At 35.7% G+C, this 18,303-nt stretch overlaps 1 protein-coding gene and 1 long non-coding RNA gene across 9 annotated transcripts in view; one reads left to right on the top strand and one right to left on the bottom strand.

Annotated features, from left to right (window-relative positions):
• The window catches only part of LOC116667759, an 84,808-nt gene that overhangs the window by 19,937 nt on the left and 46,568 nt on the right, over nt 1-18,303 (bottom strand). For 6 of the 8 annotated variants that reach the window (XR_004324788.1, XR_004324787.1, XR_004324789.1 and 3 more), the window contains one exon: nt 8,618-8,741. This is a non-coding gene — a long non-coding RNA (uncharacterized LOC116667759). Of the gene's footprint in view, nt 1-8,617; nt 8,742-15,991; nt 16,038-18,303 lie in introns of all 8 variants that reach the window. The other 2 variants (XR_004324791.1, XR_004324790.1) reach the window with 2 other exon arrangements.
• The window catches only part of PTPRQ (protein tyrosine phosphatase receptor type Q), a 179,051-nt gene that overhangs the window by 137,629 nt on the left and 23,119 nt on the right, over nt 1-18,303 (top strand). The window contains exons 35-39 of the mRNA XM_032493701.1: nt 1,885-2,013; nt 6,518-6,562; nt 13,499-13,525; nt 14,180-14,261; nt 17,397-17,487. Of these exons, the coding sequence (XP_032349592.1) occupies nt 1,885-2,013; nt 6,518-6,562; nt 13,499-13,525; nt 14,180-14,261; nt 17,397-17,487 (374 nt within the window). The remainder of the gene's footprint in view (nt 1-1,884; nt 2,014-6,517; nt 6,563-13,498; nt 13,526-14,179; nt 14,262-17,396; nt 17,488-18,303) is intronic.

The following is an 18,303-nucleotide window of genomic DNA, read 5'->3' as shown; positions in this document are numbered from 1 at the left end:
GTGGCCTTGCAGGATCACTGTAGTGCCCTCTATTGACAAGGCTTAACATCCTGCCAGTTGGCAAAGGAGATATGAGGTATGTTACAGAGGCTCCTCCAGTATCACAGGGCAGGGCAAAGAAGGGTGGGCGTAGAGCTGAGACACAAACACAAAAGCAGAAGGTGTCAGGCTTTCTACATCTTTTCAAATAATCTATAACTCTGACAGGTTTAACTGAAAGTATTTCAACCAGGTCTAAATTTTAAAGTTTATACAGAACATTTTTACAGTAAGGACACCACTTTAAAAACGTCCCATTTCTTTATATGATAGGCCCCTTTCTCATGTTTACTTCACCAAAATGTCTGTACTATGTTTTCTAAGTGTCCTTTCAAATTCTCAGTATCAGTTTCTTAATCCCCCTGTTCACAGGACCTCAGAGGAAATCTTAGTTATGATCCTAAAGTCTAGTTTCATAAGGTAGATTGCTGAGTTAGACACCTTACATTTGTAAAAATAAGCATTACACGAGGTGCTATTTTTATTTTATCTGAAAGACTGTCATCCTGTATTCTGTATGCCGTGCATGCTGTTTCATCTTCAATGTTTAAAATTACCATTTTGCTGGATAACTTAAAGGGCTTTTCCCTATCCCAGTGTTCTCAGATTGAGCCTGGAGACGGTAAGAGAACATGGTTATTTTAGGCACTTGTAAAGCTATCTTGTGTAAGATGTGGTCCTTGTCCCTGAAAGATGTGATTCCACCATATTCATATTGTTTTTCTGCTCTAAAACAATTTTTTTTTAACAGGATGAACTCTCTGGGGGGCAGGAAATGGCCCCTTCATTCCCTACAACTTTCCTGCATACTTCTCTGTAGCCAAGAGTGTCCCTTCTTGCCTGAATATTTCTTAGGTTTTTAGACAACTGATTTTGTTCAATCAACCAGAAATGTGCTTTCCCCTTCTTGGTCTGGGACACTCCAGTCAAATCCTACTTTCTACTTCTCTAAATACTAATAGTTGTAATCACTTATATAGCATTTTGTAACTAAACAATTACTGTTTATGAGTTGTAACTTGAATTATGTTTTTTCTACATTTAGATCCTGCTTCTCTACTAAATTATGTCCTTGAGGATAGGGAGTATATTTCACACTTTATCATCATCTTCAACACAGGATTCATAATAAATATTAAGTGTTTGGAGTACAAAAGATAGAATAGCTAAATATTACTTTGTAATATACCATACTGTGTCATAGAACAATAAGCATGTACAACAGGGCTCAAAGTGAAGAGACTTGGATGTGATTCTCAGATCATGTGACTTGTTTTTAAACCTGAGTTTCCCAGTTATATGTTATATTCTTTGGTTCGATAGATTATATATAGGATACATAATTATACTTAGATGTTATATACTTGAAAATATTTTTATCAAAAGCCAATGAGATAATTCAAAACACATTTTAATGCATCTTCACACATGTAAAAATGTTTCATGTGTGTAACAACAATCGAGTGTTGCCTTTTAGCACTGGTGCTGACGGCAGTGAGCTATTTCCACACTGGCATATTTCCTTTCTATGACAAATCTATGAGACAGCTTTGGGGGAGGAGAAATTAGCTCCCAGCCTCAGTTTCATTTGCTCTATATTTTAAATGTGCCAGTGACTCAGAACTATCTGAAACAAAACTGCATGTCAAAAAATTATAGTAGAATGCATTCTATGGAATTAAAACAGGAAAAAAGTTGAATAGCTATAAATTCACAACCTAATCAGAGATGTGATCCCAACACAAAAATTATTTGACTAATGTCTTTACTTAAAAAGAAAACTGAATCTAATGTTCTATCCTTTCTATGCTATTCCCTTTTGGGACTTGACTACACTCACTTTAGAATTCGACAGAAGCAGAAAGAAGGTGGGACATACTCTCCTCGGGATGCAGAAATTATCGACACTAAATTCAAGCTGGATCAGCTCATCACAGTAGCAGACATGGAACTGAAGGACGAGAGATTAACGCGGTGAGCACACTCCTCTGGGCCAACAGTGGTCCAGAGGGCCCAGAGCCATGACCCTGTTCTGACCTATGCTTGTTGGAAGTGTTTGTGGGGCTCCTATTTACACAGGTCACAGAGATCTTCTTTCAAAGGGTGACCTCTATCTTCTACACACTTCTCACTGGTGTTCAGAGAATCACTTAATCTTCCTAATACTTTGAGTTGAATATGAACCTTGGACTATAACATTCAACTAAGCTTTTTTCCTCCCTCCTCCAGATAAGTATTTATACACATTAAGACTTTAATATTTTAGATGTGAAAAAAAACTATTGGATTTTTCTGGAGGTGTCCACATTTTAATCACAAATTTAAATTAAATATGTAACTACTTGATATTGTTTGTATCATTTTTATAAAAGCCTTTCTTGTAGCTATTTTAGTATAAAAGTATAAATTGTGTACCTAAAATGCTTAGTATTTAAGAATTAAGTATAAAGTAAAAATTACCTTTGAAAAAGTAAATATGTGTGTACTAAATATTAAGTGTTATCAATATGTATTGGAAATAGTAGAGTGCTTAGTTGTAAAGAATAAGTAATTTTAAATTCTTTTAAAACCATTATAAATTTTTCAAAATGTTGGCACATTTGAAAAACTTATACCTAATTAAGATAGTTTTATTAAGAATTTGATGAATTATCAGGCTGTCTTAAGTTCACATTCTTACAGGATGGAACATTTTGTGATGCTTGCAAGCACATGACAGTTGTTACAAGGTACCTGGACAGCTATGTTGAACTTTTAGAAATTATTACTCAGTCTGAAAATATGGTAATATGGTAAAGGTCTTACACTTAAAAAGGAATTAATCATTTATAGTTATTTACCACAGTTAGTCTTCACCTAATAGACTAAGTGCAAAATTATTTCCAGCATATCTAAAAATATCTAATATGTGCTATAGAGGGAACAGTCATTTGATAAGCAAAGTCCTTCCAAATGCTACAGAATGAAAGTTATTCAGTGTTATCAGTAAATTACAAAATCTGGTTTGCTGGATATGGAAACTTACTTCTTTATATTTAGATATGTACATTTTTAAATCTTCTAATATAGGTTGTTCCCATCCAACCTGGATAATGCTCCAAAGACTATGTGTAAGATGGTTGTATATTAAGCAGGATAGTTTTCTACATAAAAGATCAGATTTTTTTTTTTACCCGAGATTTGCAGGGTAACTTGCCAAGGTTAAATCATATCACAGCAACAGCAGAGCGTTCCTAGTACTGGGCTACATCCCAGTCCTCAGAGGGTCGTACTGCATGCATAGTACAAGGAAGTTTCTTCTCCTTTCCCCCCCGGGGGCCACCTGAACACCAGGAGGATGCGCTCCACTCCCTGTCCACACTCCTTTCTCAGTTCTTTGTGCCAGTGCCACAGGGCTGGGAGCCCCGTCTCAAATTTTCTTCTACACGTGAAACCGTACAAGGGATAATAAAACTTTAATTCTCTTGGTGCAATTAATTTCAGATTTTTGAACAATTTATTTGAATCTGTTCATACTAAAATGTGCATTTCTAAGTATGCAAACACAGTTAACAGCTTTTTAAAAAAAGAATCCGTATTAATCACCTGTAAGTCTTTAGTAAGGCCTGTAGGAGATAGAAGTGAATGAAGCCATTCAGTACTGGAGAAAGTATTCTTTATCAAGGAGGTTACCATCCCAGGCAGGCTATGGTAAGCTCTGTGTATTCTCACAGTTTGCCTCTTCCTCCACTTCTGAACACAGCCCTTATCAAAAAGGGGTAAGATACACATTTCTAATGGAAAATGTGGGCAAAGACTGTATAAATTATTATTGGGAATTATAATTCAAGGACAGCCTTACTTAACTTTGACTCATTTTCATACTTCCATGTTTGTTTATATTTATATGTCACTTTCTTTATAAAAGGATCTAGAGATGTCTTTCAAGCATATTTCAAATAATTGTTTTCACATTTAGAGAAGTTGTATGTTACCCCTAACCATAGCGAAGTTAGAAATTTTAGTTTCCATGCTTTTTACTTTCTCACTTGTTTGTTATGATTCCAGTGATCACGTCTGTAAAAACTTTACCTGTAATGCCAGTGGCACACAGCATTATGCTTTGCTTGCTTTATTACAGACATTTACTGCAGTAACTATCAAGCAGCTCAGGTATTCTCATCCCAGAGCTCCATCTCCAGCTTTACGATTTGAAGGTTTCTCATATTAACAACGTCTCTAATACATTAGACACAAGACTTTAAAAAAAAGAATAACAGATCATAACTAGCCTTGTGCACAATGCGTTAGGTGCTGGAAAATCTAACTCTATTCTAAACCATACATACCTGATGAGGGTGTAGAGCCACAGAGACCGATGACAGATTCTGGAGTTAGACTTGCACGTTGCTGAGTAACTTATACCACACGTCTTTGTTATTTGCAGGAAAGAACTCAGAAAATTTCCTTTAGATCTACCTAGCTGACAAATGCTCTTTCTTTTCCTTCCAGCCTGCCCACCTCCTTCATGCTAACTGGACTTGCAACTTTCCCCAGTGTTATATCTCATCACCTGTCTATGACAGAAATGATAAAAGAATGTCTAATCAATAATTAAAATACTAATTTTAGAGAGCTAGCTAGTTGACCAAAAAAAGTCATTACAATGTTTGATGCTAAATCCTCTTAAGGATTTAGGGTTTTATGGTTAAATTATTATATCTGCCTGCATATTTATTTACAAGATTTTTCCTATATTGATTTCATTCTACCTCATTTCACAAAGGGTCTGAAGCTTTCTTTCATACTTCTTCCTAAGGGAGAATGTAATTCCAAAATTAGGTGCTCTGTAACTCCATGAGAACATTCAGGATTAAGCCAAGGTGATATCTTTACAAATGAGAATTTATAACATTATTTCATTATGCACATTTTCTATATAAGTTTAGAAAGAATATTTAATATCTGGGCTCATCTATTACACATTCAGCAGATTAGAAAATAACTCTTGGGGTTTATTTGATAAACAACAAAATGGTATTTCTTGATGGCTCCTTCAAAACATAGCCGTTAACACACTGAAATGAGAAAGGTTTCTAGAAGGAACTATTAGCCAGAAGAGCTTACACACCCAGGTAAACTGCAGACCTGTCGCTTTAAAGTTGCTGAGACGAAGGAGCCCAGCAGATGGCTTTTATCTAATTTAACTGTAACAGTGATTACCTTCCAGAGAGAGTTCTAACACTTTTAAAATTAAATAGCCCAACAGAATTTTCACAAGATAAAGATTCTACTGGCTAAAAACATTTATTATCTCCTTTTTACACTTAATTAAAAGTTTGGTTTCTTTTGGTGACCAAATCAGAAAAAAACAGAGTAACAGAATAATATTAATCAATTTTACTAATATTCTTACTTGACAGACACTGTTTCTTCCCCTCCTCAATCTTCCCCCTAATGTTATGCCTTGTTCCATGCTAGTTATTCTGGCTATTTTAAGAGTATTTTTCTTTCTTTAATAACTTTAAATTTTCCATGTTGAATTTTTATTAAATATATGTGTCTTTAAGAAGCTTACCATTTAAAAGAATCCTATGTATGTGTTTTGTAAACTGTAAATCAGAGTACAGTTGGTATTATTGTCATTTATAATATTTGTAACATTAAAAATGACCCCAAGCTACTTTCACGTGTAGGGTTTGCTAACATGGTAACTGCTGCTGTTCATGAGCCACTAATTACCATGTAGTACATTTTGTATGTAATGGTCTCACTCAACTTGTTCAGTCGTTTGTGGTAGGTGTACTTTTATCGCCATTTTACAGATGAAAAACAAAAGATGCTTAGAGGATTTAAGTTACTGTCCAAGGTCATACCTCTAGTAAATAGGACATCCAAGATGATGGCCCATGACATTCTGAAGTGTCAAGATAAACTTAAAATTATGTGTGTGTATATTTAACTCTGAAGCACTCTAAATGAGATCAATATAAACCTTCTTAAAAAGACAAAGGCCCACACTATCCTCCTTCAACTAGCATTTTTCTATGCAGAGGATGATTCTAAGGGAAGAACTGCTTCTTTGGGATTATTTATTTTCTAGTGATATGGGGCAAAGGAATGATGGCATTTTAGTGTAGGTTGAAGCTTGAAGAAACTGGAAAACCTTTAGTAGTGTAATTCTTGTGACTTCAGAAAGAATGCATAATATTTGATATATATGAAATTCTGTGTAAAACTGATAGCATTTGAATTGCCATCAGTTCTTTGACAGATTCTGGTCATTAATTTTACTTCTGTCTTAAACTACTTTGCAAGCAATGCTGAAAAGATGCAAATCCGGATAAGAGATATCTGACCAAAACGTGAAATTTGGGACAAGAAATGTTGAAAAGTAGAAGAAAGCTGAAGATATTTAATGTTCATGTTCTTGTAGTAACAAATCAAAACTAATGCAGCGTGTGTGTATGCTAAATAAATGATGAATCTTTACTTCCAGATACTCTTCATTTTTCTTTAGGCGAAAGGAGATTTTTGTCATCCAGTAAGTTACTGTGGTGAGGGAGAACTCTGCTGTGATTACTTTAATCTTGCCAGGTGGTGTGCTCTGTATTTTAAAATACATGATATGAAGTGTTTTGTTGTTTAATGTGATTTTTCCCCCAAAGCCAAAAAAAACCCAAAATACTCTGACCTTTCTACTTACAAAGTGTCCTCTACAATAGTGCATGCTCTTGCCATGGTAAAGTTAACCTTCACGAAATGCACATTGTGAGTCACAATGTGCATGTCCTAAGAATTTGCTGTGTTCTTATCTTGTGTTAACTTTGATAGTGAAATAAGTTTTTACCTAGATTTCTCCCCATGCTTCTTTCTTATTATTACCCTGACACAAGCACTGAGGTCTCTGTCCGACAGATGGAGTTGGGGTTCACACTTTATCACCTGCAGTAGCTGAAATGAGCTTGTGTAATGTGTAAGGACCAAGGTGATGACATTTTCCATTCTCTGACTCGGGCATACACACAGTGGCACATTTCATAGAATACTTCTACCCTGACCAATGGGGCAGTCAACTGCAGATGCTTTTAGCACCCTCCTAATGCTCAGAAATGCCCTCTGTATCCCAGCATACAGATTGCTGTCTACATTCTCAGGGCAGTACAGCAAAATGCCAGCTTGACCAGGGAGCCAACAGTTGACTGAGTGCCCCAGAGATACACAGTTTCTTCATGTAAAGGATATGAATGGAAGCAGAGAGTGAAAATGTATTTGACTTTAAAATCTCAAATCTGCTACAGAGGAGCCAGTCCCTCAAGAGCCCCAAGGCAGGTGGAGCCAAGACCCAACATTCTCATTGACCATGAACAGTACTCAGCATGATTAAAACAGAGGAAGCCAGGACTATTTCTACTCTGATCACACTTAGCATTTCGGAATCATACTTACCTTGTCTCACTTCTTATTAGCTAATTGCCAAGCTCCCACTGACAAGATTAAAATCATTTCATGAAGACACATTCTCCCCAAAGGACCTGCTTGATCAAATGCAAACATTTGTTCAAGACACCCCTGAGCTAAAGCTTTCAGTGATCTCATCACACATAAAATTTCCATTTCCAACTAGCACTCAAAGCTGACCTCTCAACATTCCAGACTCACACAAGTGGTCTTGTTGAACAACTCTACCACATGCTTTTCTTCGTCATCATTAAGTGGAATCCTTTTACTTTTTTTTCCTTTATGCCACTAGTAACTCAGAGAAAAATGCTTCCATTTTTTATAGAACCTCACTGTCCCTCCTCTTTCACCATTTTCTTCTCCTAGAGTCAATGAACAGTGCCCTGCTCAGAGCTCTGGCATTGATAGAACGAAACTCCATAGTTGGGTCAACCAGAACCTGTACAGAACACCGCTTACCTCAATCACATTAAAGTAGATGTCATATTCTTCCAAATCTAGTTTTCCGAGGTTGCCCTCTAACCCCAGACAGAGGACTCTGTGCTTACCTTCAGGCTGGACGGACTTCTTTTTAGATGGTGGTGTCATCTGTCTCTTCATTAAGTCCACTCACCGAGAACCTTCGCCCATCTTTTCAGGCAACTGTCAGCCATCTCTTCGTCATCTCTACTGCTTCTGCCCTAGTGCCCCTGAGGTAGCTACATTTATGCCCAGTTTTAATTTAAAATAGGTGGTTGACAAAATAAAACAAGAATCTGTCCAGAATTTGTTTTCAAATGTGCTAACGTGGAGAGGCTTAGTAATAAGGAAAATTCACCTCCTGCCACCCTGAGAATCTTAGCTCAGCTCTTTGACTTCACAGGAATGTTGCTTTCCGTAAGTATGTATCTAAAAGTCCATTTCACCTTGTTTGAGCAATAAAAATATCAGTTGGGCACCTTCAAGTGCCAGGCACTGGAAATAACCGTGATGAGAACGGAAGGGGCACTCCCTCTGAAGAGCTGCCCTTCAAAGAGCTAAGCTCCTTTAAACCTACTTGTCCTTCCAGATACAAGGAGACACGCGGAGAAAGTACTCAGATATCACCCAGTCATTGATTATTTTTCTAATTAAGAAAGAACAATATTACATTACTCACTCACTCAGGCAGCATGTTTCCCTTAGGACGAAGTGAAGTTTTAGAGCCAGCTGTAGACTAGTAGCCATTGGTTAGGATAATATTTTTCATTTATCCTGAGGACCACGGAAAAATTACTGGTGATCTGAAACAAGAAGAAAAGAAGGGTCAGAAAGGATTTTAAAGCCTGTAACAAATAAAAAACAATAGGAAAGAACAAATATTAAGACCCCTTTGAAAGCATTACAGTAAATGCTTTGGATAAGTAATAGAGTATCATTGTAGAAAACAGATGCAAATGTCAGAATAATTAATGGCTTGACATGTATAAACTAAAAACCTCACACTCAATATTTTACAAAACTTGAGAAGATTAATTAGCATGTTTTACCAGAAAGATTCTTCAAAAATTTTTATTGGAATAGGAAGTACATGTTAATGTGACAAATACGTATTTTTACATTAAGGCAATAAAATTCAAGGTCCTTTTCTTTTTAAGCTAATGTGGTTAACAGGTTCTTGATTGGCTCTGTGCCACTGGTAATGCTGATTTAGAGCTGCTCACCTATAGGCTGTCATCTCTGGCTCTATCTGGACGATATTTTAATTCCCTATAGATTTCAACTAATTGACCTTGAGGGAAAGCTGATTCTCTGTGACAATATGGTCTTCAATCACCACTGCCAACATAAATAAATGGTTCCTCTCCGGATCTATCAAGAGTAATCTGAGTGGAATTTAAGTTTTTGATAGACTTTTAAAAAATGAGCCCAGACACGAAATAATACCCCTTTCAACAAAGCAGCATAGGATTTAAGCTAAGATTCATATAATAAAAAGTGCTTAGCCCTTTATATTGGAAAGTGGTCAGTTATTTTATTGAAATCTGGCCAGTTTCCCAATTGATTTATAGACTTAATGGAGTGAATATAATTTGATAGTGTCTATCAACTATTGTAAATAAACAACAGTACCATACCAGTCTAAAATAATCTCCATATAACAATTTTTAAAGTTTTTAAAAATATTAACACAAAGTTTTCTATTTGAGTCTGTCTCCACAGATCACTTGATTTCAAAACAGCACTGCTTCTGATACAACATTGTTGATTTTCATGCAAATTTCTGTGAGGTTTTTTCCTATGCTGATCTAACCAAATAATTTTTCTTAAAGGATTTTAATTTCTTCATCAGTAACAAGTCGATGCATTTTCCTCATATTACATCCTACCTTCTTTTCTAATTCCCTCCATAAATTGTCCAAATGACTACTTTTTTTTCCTATTTACAAATGAAACCTTAAAACATCAAAGAAAAATAAAATTTAGACCGCAGCCAATACTTAAGGGAAAAATCCACCCATACAGTATGAGGCTAAGAATCAAGGCTTCAGACAACAAGAAAAAAAAAAAAAAAAAAAAAACTAATATTTAGTTGAAATAGGTAATTTATCCCAAAATGTCTTCTCCATTTAAGATATCCAGATAGGTGTTTTGATTTCAGTTCACACATAATTGTGAGATAAGCATAGACTGGAAAGTTGCATAAAAATACTTCTAGAATCCCTGTTTCTCACATTATGTAAATACAAATGTGAAGGACAGGTTATGTAAAGTGATTGGGTTTAGATACAGAGAATGACACCAAAAAAAAGTAAAGCCAAAACAGATCTTTTTCTGAAACGTATTTTTTTATTACTTGTGTAGATAAGGGTGATTTTAGTATTTATATATCTAATTTCCTAAGTATCTAGCACTTGTTAACCTCTAATGTGAGAGGATCTCATATGGCTTTTTTAGACTTGTATACTGTTTATTGATGCATCCATTGATCATACTTATTTCAACCTTGGAGTAGGACTTCCTGAGAATTCTCAATTGCTGAATATTGTTTTGGAAAATTCATTTAGCTCAGATATTCTCTCATAACAATCAGAGCACTTATATTTAGCTTACTGTGTATCTTACTCTGAATTTATCCACAATTGTATAGTTACAATTATTCACTGTCTACTATGAATAAGTTTATGCGGGACTTATATAATAAGCCAAGTATTAATCCTGCCCATGCTTTCAAGTATACATGAACCTCAATGCACGGGTCCTTAAAACACACACGTATATAGCCATAAGACAAGGTGGAAGGTGATTTGTCCACAGGAAGTTTGTTTCACAGAAGGAAGAATTTATTTTCTCTGTAATAAAACAGGGTAAGGGCCATGGAGGAGTTAATATTTGTATCAGCTATTACAGAATCAGTAGAATCCGGTTAAAACACCTGGAATGGTGGAAACTGATAGAGAATATCTGCAGTGCCAACAGGGTAATGTGAAGGGTAGTTTTAAGGAATAATGTAAAAAATGAGGGCATGATTAGAAATGCTTTCCACATGATAATACGAAAACAAAATTATTACAGCCTTTATATTGTTAGGGATTTATTTAGGATTTGAGTTGATAACTAGAAAACCAAACTTGGCTTTGTGATCACTCATTTACTCTGGGACTCTGATTAGGAAGAATAAAATAGGAAATCTTGCTGCTTAATTTAGCTCAATTTAGTCTTTCCAGTTTTGAGTAAAATTAAGATAGATTATTCCTTTAGGAAAAAAAAAATTCCTTCTTTATATCAGTATCATTGTAGAACAGATCGGTAAGAGGAGCTTGAGTGTTACAAACTGAACTAGAAATAGCAATTATGATACTAATGATAGTAACTAGCATTTATGTGTTGCTTCCGAAGCCAGAGGTGTGCATTCCTTAGCATTTTACATATATAAACTTGATTTACACATATTTGCCGTATTCTCTAAATTAGGAACTAAGAAAGAGATTAAGTTACTTGCTCAAGATATTATCGCTGGTAATTGTTGGAGCAGGTATTTGAAGCCAGTAAGGGCACTGTCTTTTATAAGAAGAAAACGCACAAATATCCACCCAAATCCAAAAGCTAGCCAGTTACCTAAAGTTTATATTAGTATCTCTGGAAAGACCTTTTCAAATGCAAAATAAGAATAAAAGCAAACCACTACTTCACTGAAAAGAAATTAACCAAAAGAAAAAAAATATTAATCTTAATTTCTAAATAAGAATAGAGATCATTCATGAAAATAGATCAAGGATGTGAACAATCTGATGCTTTAGCTATTTCTTGCTCATTTATATTTTTAATATGATTATTCACGTTTAATGTCTCTTGAGCATTTAATAACCATGTCCTGATTCTTCAAATGGCTTACTGATGGCTGCTCAGAAACTAGCTATATTTCAGATTCTGGACAGCCCAGTAAAAATATTTTTGCCAGTATTGCCTCAAATAATCCTGGAGCCTGTAGGAAAAGTGATCTTCATACAACTTAAGAATTTCCATGTCTGTGTGGTAGCAGGGAAATTGATCTTGCTAATTCAAGTGTCTCACTCATTTCTATCTTAAGCTCAGTTAATTAAGATTTCCCAACCTAACCCTTGTTTCTTTCCTGTTTCTGAGGAACGTCGTGGCATAGGAGCACTGGGGCGTCCGGCACCTTAAGGGGCTTGGGTAGAGTGGGTCTAGCCCATGGTTTGTCTTTCTTTCTTGCACGTCTTTGCTAAGGGGAAATTATTCCCAACAGGGACTGATTGTTGCCTGGGTCCCCACTGCATATATGTCAGAAGTCTTTCCAGGCCCTCCAATTCATATATTGTCTCCCTGTCCCCAAATTAAGGACTCTTCTGATTCAGTATCCCATTCAGCCATCTCCATATCCATCTAGTCAGAGTCAAGGTTTCTCTGTTGCCTTCTTAGGACCACTCCAAGGTGTTGTGGGAAGCTCACACGCTCGTCCACCGAGACTTCGCTCTAGCACTGCTGTTTACCACTGTGAGGCCGCCTTTGATTATGGATTGCCCTACTAGGTTATACTCTGAAAAACAGAGGTGCTTCCTTCTTCCTGGGGACACTTAACGGCCCTGACCAAGAATTCATCACTCTTCCTGACAACGCCTGCTCCAGCACCCTCCTGTTTTTCACCACTCCTGGACTGTGATAAAACACACTTCTTCTGACTCATGCTTTCTTCACTGAACACACCCCTTTATGACCATTTTCATAGTATTCATTATGCCACATTTTTCAATCTAATTACTTTTTTCATTTGTCCTTTACTTCAAAAATCACATTTCTCTTATACATATTCTTCACTTAAGTACAGTAAAATCATCCCTAATAACATTTAAATTAAAACCTTTAAAGAAAAGAGGGTATGCTCTTTTATTTCATTATACTTTTTGCCTTTTGTGTCTTTTGCAGTGCTAATTTGTTGTGCATGACAAGTGTGTCACTAAAGATGTGTCCGTCTCTGAGTTTGTGTTGCATAGCTTTTAAAAATTATTTCAATTTTTTTCAGAGTATAAATAACTTGGCCAATAAACTGTCACAAAATATATGTATACCTAAAGTAATTGAAAAGATTGTGATTTTTTTAATGGTTATGTATTCATCAAAACTCTCATTAAACAAGACTTAGACAATATGATGTCATTTGTCAAAGGTCTACCCTCCCTGATTCAGCACTCTCTATGGACAAAGGAAACAAATTTTTTTAATCCACATTAAGTCTTTTAGACAAGTAAATACTATGCAATATATTAAAGAGTGGTCTGTTTTTAGTGTAATGCCCCAAATGCCAAACAATATACAAGAGTAAATTCTTACCTTGAGAGAGAAGTTAAATTATTATTGGCCATATTTGGGTCCAAATAATATAATTTTGAAAATGAAACAGGATTTAAAATAACGATCACACATCAAAGGTACAGTATGTTATACATCACTAATGTACTATGTTTTTCTGACTTTAATTAGAACTCCTTCACAAAGAGCTGTACCTCAACTCATAACGCATTTAACACAATCTCTGTTGCAGGTTACTTAGTTATAGAAAATCCATCAAGTAAGTTTGTTAAATATCTTTTCTCCTTTTTGAGTATCAACTCTAGATCCGCTGATTCAACAAATCTTAATGTGTGGTTCCTTTTTTGTATGTTTGTTAGAAAAACCTCCAAGCTGGATATAAATCATAAAAGCATGACTAATTGCATGGTAACTGGAGAAACGCTTTCTCCCTCTCTGGGGTGAAGCCTGCATGTCTGTATTTTAGCTTGGGAAGTAATACGGGGATATTTAACCTCCTTAGGGTTTAAAAACCATGTCGTTATGAGAATGAGGTCACTGCAATATTTTATATCTTCTAAAACCTTGTAACGTATAAAATGTTCTCTGTATGACAAAGAGGTATTATGTGCTTTAGCATTCAGTGATAACTTCATGCTCTTACATTTACTTGAAAAATTTTCTTCATTAAAATGTGAAATCATTCATTTAAAGTCACTTAAATACCGAAGGATTTCTGTGCTGTGAAATACAAAGAAAGTGAACTTAAATGGGGAAAGTTAATGTCGTAAATATGACAGAGTGACTCTAAAGGGCTGGGTGGTTATGAAATGTCCCTGGTTCTTTAACTTGCTAACTATAAAGGCAGACCCCTTGCTAAAGGCAAAGAACTCAACCTAACATGACTCCATTTTATACCTTTCTTTGCTTGGAGGCCGATAAGCAAGAAATCCTTCCTGCAACATGTTGAAGAGCTTTGCACAAACAACAACCTAAAGTTTCAAGAGGAATTTTCGGTATGTTACTAGCAGTTGTCACAACACTGCCAGACCTCCAGTCGTTTCATGTGTCACATTTCATGTCCATTTTAAGCCTGCAAGGCCATGAAGGACTCTGGCCTTGATAATCAATACCCAATTACCAGGTTGATTGTTTGGACAGTAACGTTACACTGGGCAGCCTCTGGTGCGACCTGAACAGAACTGTTCACCCCCCGTGTCGGGAGAAGGTGCTTCTCTTCAGACCTCCCCAGCCAGGGCAGCCTGGACCCGTGTCTGCTCTGCTCTCTCGCCCAGATGTGGATGTGTGGCTCTGGAATGCGGTGTGCATGAGTCCTTGTGTGTGGACGAGGTGTAGGTGGTACCCTAAATGTGTTTTTATATTTAAATAATTATTTTAGATTTAGAAACTAAATAATTCCATTTTATATTTGCCTCCTTAGTTTACGTTAGTGGTATAGATGAACCTGAAAACAGAACTCGATGCTTCCAGAACCTATAAAAACATTATTTCTGGAACTGCCCCAAAATTTAAAAACAGATCAGTAATACTTGTGTTACAGGCTTATTTTTAAGCGACCATGGAGTAAAATGCTATTTTACATTATATAGAATGAATAAACTTCAGCACTTGTCACTTTTAACACTGTTTAAAAGTTACGATTAATTTTACTGCCTTTAGCATTTTATATATCTACAAAATTGAAATTATATTGAAACATAAGGTGTGAATTAGATCTACAATCAATGTTAAAACTTGAGCCTCCTTCCTTCCTTAGATGATTATTTTGTATTATAAAAATAAAACATTTCTAAGTTACCAAAAACCTTTATTTCAATCTTTTTCATGAACTTTTTAGTCTGTGAACAAAGAATTAAACAATTGGCTTGAGTAATTCAGGATCATAATATTTCAGTCTCTCAGGGAATAATAACAAAAATGTGAGAAGATTAATGGTATTTCCTACAGCTTTTTGGTTATGCTTATTAAGTAATATTGGTCTGGATGTAACAGAATCAATGGTACTGTAAAACTTCCTAGCATTTATGCAGCAAGAACTCTTTTTCACGAGCAAAAGTGTAATTTCACTAGAATGGGAGCGAATATAGTTACATTATACATAACTGAGTAGATGAAAAGTTTTATTAGCCATAACATTTACCCATATGTTATATTGAGAAAATTTCTAGTTTAACTTTTTTGAAGATCATGGTTTTTCTTTTAATGTAAGTATGTAAGTTGTATGCATATATATGTTATGTAAATGTATCTAGGTATCTAAGGAACATGGTTTTTAAATTGCTTTTTATCCTAGTGCTACATTAATTTTCAAGGCAGAATTATGTTTTTATAAGCAAATGCATATTTGATACAAATCTTTGACACACCTTGTACCTCAGGTCATATGTGCTTACACCTTAAATATTACTAAGCTCCTACTATGTGACAGGCCTTGTATTTGGCACATTGATATATATCAGTTCAACACAACAGCTAAGTGACCTCGGGCACATCACTTACACTCTGTTCTTCAGTGTCCTCATTTGCAAAATGAGAGTATCTCATTGAGTTGTGACTACTAAACTGAATGTGTGTAATGCTAAGAATAGTGGCTGGCACAAGTATTTGCTATTATGATTTCTACCACCAAGAAGTTCATTTTATGATAAGAACTGCAGACATGTATAAAAGAAAAATCATGAATACACTTATCATGATAGAGACATGCAGAAAGAAGTGAGGATACTTCTAATCGGAAGAGACTCCACAAAAAGGTGACCTGCCAGATGAACCTGAAGACAGAGCAAAAGTCCAATGAGCAGATAAAGGGGAACAGGTGTTCTCGACGAGAGCACGAATGCAAAAGCCGAAGGATGTAAGCCAGCCCGGCTGGTCTGTGATCCCACTGCAGAGAGGAAACAGTAGGAGGAGTTTAGTGGGAAGGGTGGTTGAGGCCCTGTGTGCCCTGTTAAGAACAAGGCCACTGAGTGTAACCTTACTATCCAAACAATCAACCTCGTAACTCAGTATTGATTATCAAGGCCAGAGTTATTTCAATCTCTAAATGGAAACTTCCCTGTGAACTAACTCTGGAACAGAAGTCCCACTTTTCAGGTGATTTCTACTTCCCCTTCTTTTCCCCTCTATTTCTTTGTTTCTCATAAATATGCTGACATGTACTCCCAAAACCTGACACAAGGAGGCTGTTCTAGGATTCCTCACTTGGCTAAAAAATTTTTTTTCTAAGCCTTTTGTGCCAACATAACCGGAATTCGGATGCTTCCACCGTCCCTCTCCTCTCACGTGTACACACACGTGCAAAAGACGGTCCAGATTTTCTCTTTGCGGAAAAATAAGATAGAAGCGAAAATTAACCAGTTGAAAGAAATAATTTATAATAATGTTGAAAAATTGCAAAACCCCACAGTTTTAACACTTTTTGAGGAATATGGTCAACTGAGATATTTCTAATATGGAAAACTACAAAATTCATAAGTGTGAATTCAACAAAATAATGAACATGTTTCCTTGCACCAGCTTTCTTCATAGTAGATGGATCATGTCCTAATTTTTCACCAAAATGGCAATAGCAGGTCTCCTTGACCCTTCATCTGTGTCTGATCACTCTAAATCACACCTTCACATTCCGCTACCGATTTAACAATGCCTCCTGAGAACATGAATTGACCTTTGGCATCTTCTCAAACTGACCAATGATGTACCAATTAATAGGCATGAAATCACACTGCCCGAGGAGAAAAAACAAAAAATAAATCACCGACTGCCTTTCCCTACTAAGGAGACGTTAAAATATTAAATAATACACGGTGTGTATTTGATGAAACCATTAGTAAAGTATGAAAAGGAGTTGCTAACATGGTTACCACACCTCAGAGCTTCCCAAAGGATAGAGAAGGGATCCCAAAGGAAGCAGTAACCTAACTGACCAATTCTATTCAGGAAATTGTTTCATTTTCAGTGGAAGTTCATCTGAGTCCATTACTGTTCATTTGATCTTGCTTCCACAGTGATGAGAGGTGTTTTCATTTTAAAAGTAAAAGGGTTTAGAGTAAAGAATAGTCTTTTACTATGTGGAACTTCTTGTTTACATCTGAAATCAATCTAAACTTTGCAATGACTTTGATCCACAGGAATTACCTAAGTTTCTTCAGGATCTTTCTTCCACTGATGCTGACCTACCTTGGAACAGAGCAAAAAATCGCTTTCCAAACATAAAACCATGTACGTGCACTTACTGTCTCTGATTTTAGCTGTGAAATATTTTCAAATGAGCCCAAAATGCATTTTAGCATTTTTGCTTAAATATATCTTATTACATATTAATTGAATTATAATAATGTATTTTCTTAGCAGCAACATTTAAATTGTATCTCTTTTGTTTGTTAATGTTTATTAAAGTGAATGTACACGGTTCTCAGCTTGTTCACACAAGGTTCACTCATGCAGGTGCAAAGAAACTGTAGACCTAGTAGCTTCTTAGCTTTGTAATTTAACCCAAGTAATGAAGCTCTCTGATATCTTCCTACAGACCTAGTTCTCAAATGAAAAGGGAAAGTTTACACGTAACTTTGTGCATTGGTTTCCCTTAAGAGCATGGGAGTGCTTTCTTACGGAATATAAAAGCACTGCAAGATATTCATGGAGATCAGAGTAAATGTATGCTTATGAGGACTAGTTTTACCAAGGAGGCAGGCTTGTGCTTTACCATGGTAAACATAGCTTCATTTTTCAATCAGTAAGAAAAGAAACTGCATTATTGCTTTAAGGATTAACAGTGATGTCAAAGAAAAAAGACAGCATTCCTTTGCTAATAATAGCTGTATGTTTGATACTCCATTTATTCAACAGATGTTTCTACTAACTATATTCTGATTCAATACATTTTTCTATTATGAAATTAAAAAGTGGTATTTGTGAAGCTCTGAAAAAACTGTCAATATGGTTTCAAAATCTAGAGTTTTAAAATAGTCCTAATTTTAGAATTAACATATATATATGTGTATATATATATATATACACACACACATACACACACAC

Source organism: Camelus ferus, chromosome 12 (genome assembly GCF_009834535.1).
Source record: "Camelus ferus isolate YT-003-E chromosome 12, BCGSAC_Cfer_1.0, whole genome shotgun sequence".
Lineage (NCBI taxonomy): Eukaryota > Metazoa > Chordata > Mammalia > Artiodactyla > Camelidae > Camelus > Camelus ferus.
The sequence above is the reverse complement of the archived record's forward strand: the minus strand, read 5'-3'. Positions and strand labels throughout refer to the sequence as shown.